This window comes from Syngnathus leptorhynchus, chromosome 8 (genome assembly GCF_054491065.1).
Source record: "Syngnathus leptorhynchus isolate UIUO chromosome 8, UIUO_Slep, whole genome shotgun sequence".
NCBI lineage: Eukaryota > Metazoa > Chordata > Actinopteri > Syngnathiformes > Syngnathidae > Syngnathus > Syngnathus leptorhynchus.
In genome coordinates this window covers 9200961-9213717 of record NC_141202.1, presented here as the reverse complement: position 1 = coordinate 9213717, position 12757 = coordinate 9200961, and the positions used below count along the sequence as shown (strand labels likewise).

Genomic DNA, 12757 nt, shown 5'->3' with positions numbered 1-12757 from the left:
CATCTGGTGGGAGCACAATAAATTGTCAAAGTTCAAAGGTTTTCTTAAATGCAGCTTGACAGTTTGGATGAAAACAACATATGGTTGATACCACCACATATTTCATATTTCCTCCACATAAAGGATGAACCCTCAGCTTTAGGTTAGAGTGAAGAATCAAGACACTGTTATTGTGGCAACACTAGCTAATGAATCCCAGCAGTGCGAGCGATGTATGCTGTTTACACTGACCTGCAACTTGTATGGAACACATCAGACACGGTTTGCACCCGTCTTAACATTTGCTGTAAAAACAAGTTGCCTCTTGACATTATCTGCACTTTAGTTTCCATGCTAGTTTCTCAGAGGGATTAGGTCATTCCAGACACAAGGAAACGAATATGATCAGCCACATCGTCCCTGTATGTCTCGACTAAGCTTGAAAACAGAGACCCATCAATAAAGTCCAGTGTATTTCAGATGCTTAAAAATGCAAGATCAGATAAGCATTCCCATAAGTGATATATACTTACCTCTGCCGCTTTGTTTTAATTCCTCTTTCTGTTTAATTCACAGAATCCATATGGGGTTACATAATTCTGCGCTTAACCAACACATTTGTGTATAGCGTCAAGAGAATTATGCAGATTTATAGATTATTTTTCACATTTGACCACGATAAAACCCTCTTACAGATTTCTAAGCTTATATTTCAAGTAGGTCTGGAGGTGAATGGTGAGATCTTTTTTCTCTTTATCTGGTCAAACTGGCTGCAACACATCACCCATCACCTGCATTCTAAGGCTCTCGTGCAATATGATAAAAATAGTACGTCTTGTGGAAAGTGATCTTTTTTACTTCTTTATCCCACTCAGCTTCAGCAGCCTACATTTTCTACATTGTATTTATTTAAAGCAAAGAGTATTAAGTTTCATTGGCTTTTGTCAAGTGGGGATTTTCACAGGCAGTTAAGCAGTGGGGAATTAATAACACATGCCAGAGTATGAAATGGACCTCTATTAAAACATGTCGCAAGGTTAGGAACTGCTGGGATGTACATTCAGTGACATTTTTACACACAGCTTTAAACCCGCGCAACAGAGATGTTACTCAGTAAAAAAAAAAAAAAGAGAAAAAAAAAAAAAAATTGCACTGAGATTTACGGTAACCACGTAAGTAGGGAACAGCAACTTTGTGAGGGATGAACAGGGAATCTGCAGCTAGTTTCTAAGAACTGAATGAAAACAGTTTTGTACTTCAGACTTGGGAATAAAGTTTCATCAGCACCTTTATGTCTGAGATCATTTACTGCGGTAACCATGATTACAAAACAACTTTTTAATCAAAGATAGTAGTAAAGTCAAGCAGACAAGGCAAAAGCATTTGGAGGTATGTGGGGTGGGGGGGGGGGGGGGGGGGGGAGAATTTCCCTGACAAACAGGACATGCGCTAAGAAATAAATGTGCGGTGGAATCACAGTTTCCAGCAGCAGTAGCAGCGGCTTCTGTATCGTTGAAACATGAGAAACCAACAGTTTATTGAGGTTTATTAACTCTTGCAACACTTCACTGAAACATGCCTGCATTCAAGATCTTCCCTCTATCTCTTTGGCATTTTATTTTCTTTACTTGACAGCCTAAATGTTATCTGCTTCTGTAATTGCCTTCTTGTTTGGTAAATTAGACTAAACTGAAACTAAAAGAATGTTTACAAGAGAATACATTAAGATTTAGTACATTTATGTTTAAACGGCAGCTATCACACCAAATAGTGTGTTGAGCCATTTCTGCTTAAGATTTGACTTCTCATTTAATGATCTGACACACTCACAATGTACACCACAAATAACTTTCAAACTGACGGGAGGAAACAGAGGCAACCATTGAGGTAACCTCCAGATCGTCCTTAAGAAGGGAATTGGGAAAATGGGGGGAAAATATACCTCAGAAAGAAAACTGCCTTCAAGCCCGCAATGGAAAATAACTGATATTTCATGCACGGAAACGTCAGAGAAAACCTCAATAGCAGAGAGGAAGAAAAAACAATGTGGTGTGTCGAGGTTACATGAGACAGGTGGAGCAGTGAGAGGGTGGACAACGTCCGTGTCGGGGATTGGAAGTCGTCTATTTTCTTTTAAATTGCAGTGTGAACTTTTCATTGCATACGGAAGCTGCACAAAGCACTTTAACATTGCTGTGTGACATTCTTACCTTTTCTGCAGTGTCTCACGGCCATTTTGCACCTGCGGGACTCAGCAATGGTGGGACATGGAATTGTGTCTTTGGGTGGTTTCTTTATAATATGCCGCGTCCGGGTCTCCAGACCCCACCTATAGCCGCAGGTTTTGTTTCTTCTGGTGCAAGCTCCCCATTCGCTCCACTGCCCGACCTCACAGCCCTCTGTGGACAGACAAAGTGATGTGTGGGGAAACCACAGCAGAATGTCATTTAGAAGCAATGCATAGACCTCAGATCAAGCTTTAGTACTGGGTGAAGGAACTTTACGACAATGACATAAGCTTGTGGACTGCTTGTTTTGAATATTTAGAGAATACCAATAAATAATATAGAACATATGAACATGTGCGTTTGTTTCACTTTTGTGTCGTTTACCTCCACACTCCATGGTGTCCTCCAGTGGGGCAAAGCCCTCGGGGCACTTGTCAAAGCATCGCCCTTTGTGCAGGTAAAAACCCGACTTGCATTTGGTGCAAAAGTCTTTACTGAAGCAAGACTCACAGTTCTCTATCCTGCACCCTGGAGAGAGAAAAAGAGACATTAGGGTCCAGCTGATCAGCCCTCTCATCTGGAGTTGATCGAGAGCTCTGGAGTTTCAGGGGTTGGGGGGTGGATTACACAGTCTGTGCCTCGAGAAAAGCTGCCAGTGCCTTGTGAATGACTTCTCACCAATGCATGGTCAATCCTGAGTTATTTTTCTTCTTTTGAGAGAACAAAAAATAAGCAGAAACACCAATGATGTCCAACTGGCCTACAATTCAACAGCAGATTGCACCAGCTCCTAGTTCTCTTTACATAAAAGTAAAAGATCCATTAAGCGATCCAGTACAGAACAGTGAAGTTCAGATCACAACAGTACATTTCAGAATTGTAAACATTTATCTGCCTTATATTTCCTCCATAAGGAATGTGAGCCAGATTGTGATAGAACACTGTAAATAGTGCAACATCAAACCAACAAAACTGTTGAATGAATTCAACAATATATAAAACACTGTAAACAAAGACCAACAGTGTAGGTAAAGAAAAATTTCAGCTCTTCTCAATTTCTGTGATTTTCAGTGAATTTTGTAAAAGTGATTTTTCTGCCACCTACCACCTCCCACTAAAATGCAGTGTCTCTCTCCACCTCTTCAGTCACATAGTGCTGTACTTTAGAGTTTACGGAAGCATGCTTAAGTAGTACAAAAACTGTTGTTTGATGACCAACTTTTGAAAACAGAAATGGAAGAAATGCTGTAAGAGAAGTGAGTAGAACAGTGTCAAAGCATGAAAGAAGACTTAACAGGAAGGTCACGTTCTGATCTAACGGTGTACTGCGGTAGGATGAATACATTCCTTTAGGCTATGAACGATGTGCCACTGCTGCCAACCATGTCAGTTTCTATAACCAATATCCGATTTTCATCTGTGTATGATCTTTTTGAATTTACTAATACAAAAAGTCAAAGGATGGAATATGACAGGGTTTGGGTGAAATTATGTGCACACTCTTGTAAAAGATACATGATGTGCTCAGTCAGACACCACAGCATCACACGCTTGTGTTTTTTTGTTTGTGAGCTGTCTGCCATACTGCAAATAAGATGATTTCAGGACAGTGCTTGGTGCTTTTATTATCTATAAACAAAAACACAAGCAGCTTTGAGTTGCTGTCCTGTCATAATTCACCACATGCTTTTCATGACACATAGTGTTCTTCGTATTTGAGTCATGTCCCACAGAAATGATGACATCGACCAGTCAGTGATTGCAATGTGTTCAACGCAATCTTACCATCTTTTGACATTGGTAACCAAAATGTGGTACACTGTACTAAACTTGCACCTACGGTACCGGTAATGCTTGGCAGAAACAAGACTTAATTTCACACTGACATCCATTTCAGTTAGAGAACCCTAAGGTACAGGTACAGTCTTCCAGTCACTATGTCTTGCATGTCAGTTCAACTGGGCATTATCTCTTGAGTATCTTAAATGTTGTTACTGTGATTTTTCCATGTGTAAAAGCCATAGGCGCGGACGGTTGTGCTTTAATCTGTGACCCTTACAAGGCCCAGGAAAAGGAAGGCTCTCACAATCCCACCCCTTAATTACACCATCTCCAACTAACCATCATGCCTCCTCCACGACATTCCTCCGAAACGAGAGGGTCCCTCCCCGCATTACTTTGAACCCTAAATTGTGGCCTCGGCCCACTCACTCTGGTCTCACGCTTTTCAGAGTAGTGTAAACAAACCATGGATACACAAACCCACAAACACAACACAATCAGTTTGTGTGATAAAGGTTCATAACATATGGAAAAGTGTTGCAACACTGAACATACGTATATTAACACGAATAGCAATATCAATAGGATTCCCATAAATGTTTGTTATTAAAAATTAAATTTGAAATCACTTCACATATGCAATGAATTTTTCTCTTATCTAATTCTATGTGTGACCCTACAATAAGTAGAATGGTTAGAAATGTGTGAAAGTAAAATGAGGTAAGACTATATATGTCCTTTCCTGCTACACATCAAGTCCTACGTGAATAAAACTGGTTTAATATAAACAGAGCTTAATTCAGGGAAAATTTGGGGAGCTAATAAATCAAAAAACAAATTAGAAAGCGCAACACTGTCTTTTACCCTTCACACCTCCCAGGCCTGTCATCACCAGCAATAATAATAAGGGAGAAAACATCTGGCAGTACTCTCCAGCACTCAAAGTCTGTTGCGCAATCCCCAGGTATGGACAAACAATACAAGATAGAGTATCAGTACAAAACAGGATTAAACAATATCAAACTAAAAAAAAATGCTTGGACAGTTTTTCTAAATAAAAGATAAGTAAAGATATCCCCGTCATGAGATGGATGAGGTGGATGGCACATCGATGAGGCTCCTTGGAACCGACAATGCAGAGAGGTAGAGCTTGTGGATCAGAGGTCATCAGAGAATGGAATGAGTAGGGAAGAGATCATTATAACAGACAGCTATCCCTCTGTCCAGTTATCAGGCAAAAGGCTATCTAGGACAGTGTAGGCTATCTACGACACTGGAAAATGTCCCACATTGACCACCAGCAAGTCTGCTGGCCAAGTCAGTGGATTGTTGAGCAGCTCCACAAACAGATACAGGGGAGCGGGTTCATTCTCCCAGTGGGATTAACCTCTGGATCACCTTTAAAGGCTTCATCTAGGTGCCTCTGGGAAACTAATGAGAAATAATGAGGTCATCAGATCTCACTGATGGTCCGGTGTTCCTAGGACTTAAACACATTACCATCATTATCTTCTAGCGGTGCTCTGCCTGTGAGTTACAGCGTGACGAGAGAAAGATGTTGGCATTGTGAGAGGAAATTTGAAAGATGTTGATGCACCGGGATTATTGCGATGTCATTGTTACTGCGTGACTTTCGGATTCAGATGCATTTTAACTTGAGACATGAGTCATCAAGCGTCACTTGTCACAAAGTGGTACATGCTTGGCAGAAGCCTGGGTTTGAGGAGGAAGTGTACCAATTGTATCAAGGACACGCAAAACCTCATGTCAGCCCCAGTTAAATTTTATTCCTCTGCAGGCCAACAGCGTCAAGTGTAATCATGCAGTTTATTTATAAGAATATGCACTGCTTGGAGAAAATGTGCTAATATATCCTGGAAAAGACGGATTAATTTCCCGATTTCCAAACCAGGCCTTTAATATATCTGAGCAGCATATGGTTTGTCACAGCACTCATCTCAGACTTCTCCTCAAAGCCGACCAGACCTGATGTTGCATAGCAGGAGTGTCCATTTCCTAAAAGACCTGGCAATGTGAAAAGGAAAACAAACCCTATTTTTTCCATTCTTTGCCTCCAAGCTGAGTAGAACAGCTCTGACCTACTCTCTAGACCTGGGGTTTGGCTGACATGGAAGCTTTGGCTTGCTCACTGCCACTCAGCCATGACATGCAGAGCTATGGATGACAAAAGTTCACGGCAAAGACCAGAGCTGCCATGTTCCTCCCAACTCCTTCCATGCTGTTTTTTTTCCACATGGGTGCACCTCTACATGTCAATGTCAAACTTGGTGAAGCAAAGGTGGTGTTTTTGTCAATCACAGTGTCCTTGAGAAGGAATGACGTGATGGTAGCAGACATCTTAGTGGCTCTGCTTGTTTTCTTATGCAAAGATATAGTCAATGATATACCAAGATCTGCCAGCTGCAGCGTGCACACACACCACTGTCTGAGGTTCAGACAGACAGCATCTTTTTTTATAGTACTATGCATTTTCAGTGTTTCGAACCTTATAATTCGTCATCTGGCTGTTATTCCCTGAGAGCAGGGCTTGGTTTGTTGGGATCATTATATTATTGGCCAATTCGGAAAGTATGGATTATAAATTTGTGATGATTAAATGTAATGTGTATTGGAAAAATAAACAAGCTAAAATCAACCGATCACTTTGCTTGCCAGGCAATGTAAGGGAAATATCTCACAATTTGACTGCAGAAGAAAAAAGTTGAATGAGGACAATTCAGACACAGAGAGAGAAACATTTCTTGCTACCAAAGCCGACAATTCAATATTTTGTGCAAAAGATTCATGTGCTCATGTGTGGCCATGGCACATGGCTGACATTCACCACAAACACAACTTAGTCCTGTGTGTGAGACAGTGGCCTAAAAAGGTATCATTGATAATCATAATAATAATTATTATTATTATTATTATTATTATTATTAATGATAATAATAATAATTTTTATCCGAAGCAGTGTGAAATACCCGGAAAATTTGTTATGGTGAAAATTGTTGTGAAAGTGCTATCTAAATAAAGATGTATTGTATTGTATTGTATTGTATTGTATAACAAAGGCAGTTAAAGGGAAATTACGGTCGGTATGAGTGGCACTGCATATTTCCCAGGAAAGCATTATTTTATTTAAGCTGTTTCCAAGATGTTGGTGATGCCATGACCTGGTCAGATTGGATGCTGGTCGGTCGTGGACATCTCAACAAAGGCAGTAATATAATATATATAGCGTATAATAATATAGCGTGGCACAGAACATTTTCCACAGAAAGCACTATTTTATGTCAACCCTGCTTCCACAAGGTTGTCAATCCTGTTTGCTGTTTCCTGGTTGCTGTTTGGCAGCGAACACATCTGAGGTTTTTGTGTAGTTACTGAACACTGCAGAGGGGTAAGAGAAACTATCTTTGTGGCTAGCCTATATGTGTATGTGAATAGCAGTGGGGGGTGTCCAGGAAATTGCGCTTCTCAACACATTGTCAAATGTAGAAAAAAAAAAAGGTATTGATTGTTGACTTTCCATCAGTAAAATAGCTTGTTTGTGATGGCAAAGTATACTCTTGGGAATATACTCTAAAAAAACTGAGGTCGTATGAAATGTGACATCAATTTGGATATACAAAAAGCAACCCACTATGTAACTATTGCTACATATTCGACACAGTTCCTGTCAATCTGTGAAATAACATCCACAAACATTGGAGTGGGGCTGCCACTCAGTGCATAATAAGCACCCCTGGGGAAATACGAGTATGACATAATAGAGCTATCCCTAGCTACTAAAAGACTTCTGCAAAGCAAACACCCAAAATAAATAGGCAGAGGCATCAAGTTATTTAGTAGGAGCATGTATTCAAACCGATTTGGAGTCAGCTTTCACAAATAGCCATGTGCTTTTCTTCTAATATCCTATTAAATCTCAGAAAGCTCAATATAAACACATAAGTGAATTGTGGGCAGTGGGTCGAACAGTCAGTATTGACATTACTGTAATCTCTGCTCATGGTAGCCAGATCAACAAACAAGTAACTTACCGTGTACTGTATTTGTGATCGTAATGCATAAGTAAGAGACGGCCAGAATAAGATTAGCAAAAGAGTAATATGTCAGCATCATCAATTTTGTCATGAATCACAATCATATGACCAGGGGCTTAACTTGAGTTTGTTCAGCAATGTAAAACTCAGTCTTCAAGACAAACATTTAATCATTTTTAACACAATCAAGTGCTTGTAAAATAAAATGGACCGTAATGTGACAGTCACTAGTATATTATTTTTGTAATTTGTCTAAATTAACTAATTATTTCATAAAACTCTATGAAGTCAGATAGTGTATAAAAGAAAATTACCATCTCTGTGTATGTTTCTGTGACTTGCCAGCAAAAGAAAGGAAAGTAAGTTTAAAAGCTAATTCCTTGCCTAATTATTTTTCTTTATCCAGGCAAGCAGAAGCACAACAGGAGTGCAGGATGTACACCTTCATCTGTACATGTTCAGCCTCTATGCAGTTGCAGGTGAACACATAAAATAAGACTTAAAATGTATTTTGATTGTCCAATGAGCAATAGAGCAGCTACAGGCAAGTCTTACTGCAGCATGCACCATGGATATGCTCCTGGGGACATATATGGAGTTTCTTGCAATTGGACTGTTTCCAGAAAATAATATTGGAATTGCTTTACTTTTGTCCATAAAGTCTTCTGCAAGGTCATACTTGTGATATCTTCTCTCCTGCCCTCTGAAGATTATTGTTTATGTCATGAAAGTGGATATACTAGGTCTTTTAAAGTCAGCATAGTTGGGTGAAAATATTGAGGAATCTTCCAATGGTTCCTACATGTTCATATTATTGTGCCCAAAGCTTTTGGCACCTTCCACTTGGCTTCATTTTTGTATGTCTGCCGGGAGTTTGTCTTAGAGAACCATAAGTTCAAGTTCCTCTCTGTTTTCACAAGAAACACTCAGCCAACACCTTCTGCCCCAGGTAAACCCATAAAGGATCTCTCTCATACTCTTGTGCAATTTCTCCCTTTCAACTCTTTTTTTCACGTTAAAATAGTTCTAAATGCGGAGGTGAGGGAAACATTCCATGAATTGGGTTTTGGAGTCTGTCATTGGCTGGCGACCAGTCCAGGGTGTACCCTGCTTAGCGTCAAGATCCAGCACACTCACAACAAAAGTGAAGATAACCCATATAAAAGATGGAATGATGAATGTCTTTTGGATCTAAAGTTCAACAAGAATTGCTAATATTTCAAATGTCGCCAGTTATTGTTATGGTTTACAGAATTTCTGGAAGTACTTTTTTTTGTTCTGCATAAAAAAAGTTTCCAATAAACAAAATACATAATGGTTAGGAACTATATTATCAAAAAAGTCAATGTTCAAGTAAAGTATTGAGTGTCTAAAACAGTGCACGTATCAAGACCATTTAAAACTGGAGAAAAAAATTGTTTAATTTTATTACAGTAATAGAGTTATAGAAATTGCTTATATTCAAACTGTACTTACACTTGAAAGTTAATGCTTTATCACACAGTAGTCAAAATACACTTGATGGCGTGGTATCTGGAAAAGTCAGCTGTAACTGGCTGGATGTTCAAAGTCCAAAATGACTATGACTGCCAATAAATAACACAGTCTGGTGAATTTGCAAGCTTGCAAAAAAATTGCCAAGAGACATTAGCTTCATGCCTTTATGCTAATATGCCCATCATCTTCGTAACTTAAACAGTATTCAATGACGTGTAAGATATTATATATATATATATATATATATATATATATATATATATATATATATATATATATATATATATATATATATATATATATGGGTGAACTAGATAAGAAATGTGGAAGGTAAAGGCAACAGCCACTGGTGATCGGGGGTACTGGAGGCAGTTATCACTAAGCTGGATGCATGGCACTCCTGGAAACAGCTAAGATCCTGATACCGCCCTGGTATGTCATTGTTAATGTTTAGGATACTGTGGATTGGCTGTTCCATTTCCCACCAATAGCCCCTAAACTACTGCGCTGCTATTGAAAGGTGAGCCAACCAACATTACCGAGGCCCAAATCAACACCCTGATCATATATGCAAAGGAGATGGGATGTACTGCATGAAGCAAATAGTGACCATAGATTTCTGAAACTGGTTTTGTGAGGAAAGTAGTGGAAGGTAGTGGAAGGAGGTAGTGGCAAACTGCAGAGTCGGCATGCAGGACAAAAAAAGGCTGAACAGTATCACTTACTGGAACACATGTTAAGTTCTGGGCTGCGCATGCCGTAGTAACCAGCTGGACAGTCATGAAGACATTCGCCATACTGTCTCATCCTTTCTCTTCGCAGAAACAGGAAAAGTTTGGGCTGGCAGTTTACACAGCCATTGTCTCTGGAGCACACTGAGCAACCTTTACAGATGGGGTACGCTCCATAGGTAGCTGCAGGACATAAAAGAGAGGCAAATTAGCAAAGGATGGAAAACAAAGTGAAGACCTTAAATCCCACAAACTGAAAATCTATTTGTGTTGAGATGCATCCATAGCTATGTTAAGATGAATAAAATAATGGTTTAAATAGGTTTCATTTGCCCCATTTTTTTGACTGAGTAAAAATAATTAGCAAACCCAAAGGATTGCTTTTATTTCCACCTTTGTTGTGATTACTGTGTTAACTTATGACTAAACAAATCATCAACCTACTTTCTACACCACTTGTCAGGGTATAGACATTCACGAATGAGTATTACGAATGGAATGAGCAGGGCGACCAAATGCAGCTTGGACCGGGGTTCATTGACGGGAAGGGAGGTTGGCAAACAAAGACACAGACGGGACAGAGACTCACGGACAGCAGAAAGGCAAACAGAAGTCTACTCGGACACAGAACAGATTCTGCCCGTGAGCCTCCACACAAGACCAGGGGGGGAAATAAACCAGCTGGACAGGAACACAAGGCCCAGGCACAGACGGGAGACAACAGTAGACACCAACAGGGAGAAACACATGGGCAGGGTTTAAATACATGGGATAACAAGGGGGAGCAGGTGACACATTACGGTGACGAAGGGGTGTGGCTAAGGGAAGTTGCCGGCCGAGGTCCCTCTGGCACGGACGTGACAATGAGATGGGGTCTATCTTAGCGTATTTCGGATGAAATCAGGGGTACCTTCTGAACGAGTCACCACCCAATCATAGGGCACTTATAACAACTACTCAGGCATAATGTACATTGACATATACAGTAGAGGTCACTTTTAATTGTCAGGAAATAGACCAATTGACCACTCCAAATTGTCCATAGGTGTGATTCTGAGAGCTGTTTGTCAGTGTGCCATGTGATTGGCTGGAGACCAGTTCAGGGTGTACCTCGCCTAGCGCCCAAAGACAGCTGGGACCTATCCAGCATGCCTGTGACGATAAAGTGATTTGTAAGATGAATGAGTCAATCAATAAGGGAAATCTTGGAGAAAAATAAAATAAAAATAAAAACACATGTATTTAAATGTATATGAAGAGAGCACAAGAATAAAAAAAAGTCATGAAACATTTATAAGCTGAAGTCAAAGCAAACATCCAATTCAGGAATTGGTCACTCATGCAAACCTCGTTTACCCTTCTAAATATTGATTAGTTATGAATGTGAAGTGAATATAATAATTGTGGTCAGAGCTGGCATCTACAATGATTCAGTTAAGAAACTCGTCAAAAACCCCAAAATCCAGTGACTTGTCTCAGCTCAAGTTACTTGTGGAAGACAAATAGTTCAATATAGACAGCCATTTTCCAGAATGTGTGATCTGTGTAATGCATTGCATTCACCGGAAAAAAGTCCAGTCTCTTCAAATATGGGAAATGTCAGTTCATCCTCGCCAAGTCTTAAATATCCCAAGCAGTGACAACGCAACTGTGCAGATACAACGCAGCACCCTATGACAATACTTAATAAAACACTACGAATGAACAAAAAAAAAAAATAATAAAAAATTAACAAACCTTGAAAGACAGAGCAGAGCATGCCTACTTCATTGGCCATGGATATTAGATTTCACTGAAATGATTCACCCAGAAGAATGCGAGCGCTAAGACGGCGCAGTACAAGCATTGGTTTATAATCTTTTCTCTGGACAGATTCACTCAAAACAATGCAAGAGCTAAGATGGCTCAGTACAAGCATTCGTTTATAATCATGTGAAAGCCAGTCAATTGATGCTGCCATGGTTGCAATATTTAAAAGATATTTTTAACTGTGTGTGCTAGAAGAGTCATTTGAGGGTATGCTTATTGCCAATATACATAGATGTAAAGCAGATTGAACTCATTAAGTGGCCCTAAAGTGGTCTTCAGGGATGAGGACTGGGAAAGCAAAGTTGAATTTGGTCACCTGATTTTGAACTTCAGAGATTAATCAAGCCCAATTCAGTGCAAAAAAAGTTGTTTGTCATCTGTTCAAAACGTTAGGTTTCATATCCAAGGTTAGTGTGAGTGTGTATGTGTGTGTATGTGTGTGTGTGTGCTTATAATTCATACAAAGTGAATGAAGGAAGTGTGGTCCGTCACATGAATTAAGGAGAATTCAGGTAGCCAGGTAGCAGTTGGAGCTACTTGTTAATATAAAAATAAAAAATATGTTCATATATAAAATATGTTCTTGTTCAATGGCCGTTTAGTTAACTTTAAATAGCTGCAATTTAATGATGATGTCAAAGTCATGATGTGGAGATCTTCATCAATGACAGCGTTATGA

The 12757-nt window shown here is 39.6% G+C and overlaps 1 protein-coding gene across 4 annotated transcripts in view; it reads right to left on the bottom strand.

Annotated features, from left to right (window-relative positions):
* Positions 1-10998, bottom strand: part of rspo2 (R-spondin 2) — a 28134-nt gene extending 17136 nt beyond the window's left edge. For 3 of the 4 annotated variants that reach the window (XM_085919372.1, XM_085919370.1, XM_085919373.1), the window contains exons 1-4: positions 10714-10998; positions 10264-10452; positions 2592-2735; positions 2190-2378 (exon numbers count right to left, since the gene is read on the bottom strand). In XM_085919372.1, the coding sequence (XP_085775498.1) occupies positions 2190-2378; positions 2592-2735; positions 10264-10345 (415 nt within the window). In that variant the 5' untranslated portion in view covers positions 10346-10452; positions 10714-10998. The remainder of the gene's footprint in view (positions 1-2189; positions 2379-2591; positions 2736-10263; positions 10453-10713) is intronic. The other variant, XM_085919371.1, reaches the window with a different exon arrangement.
* Positions 10999-12757: the final 1759 nt, after the last annotated feature.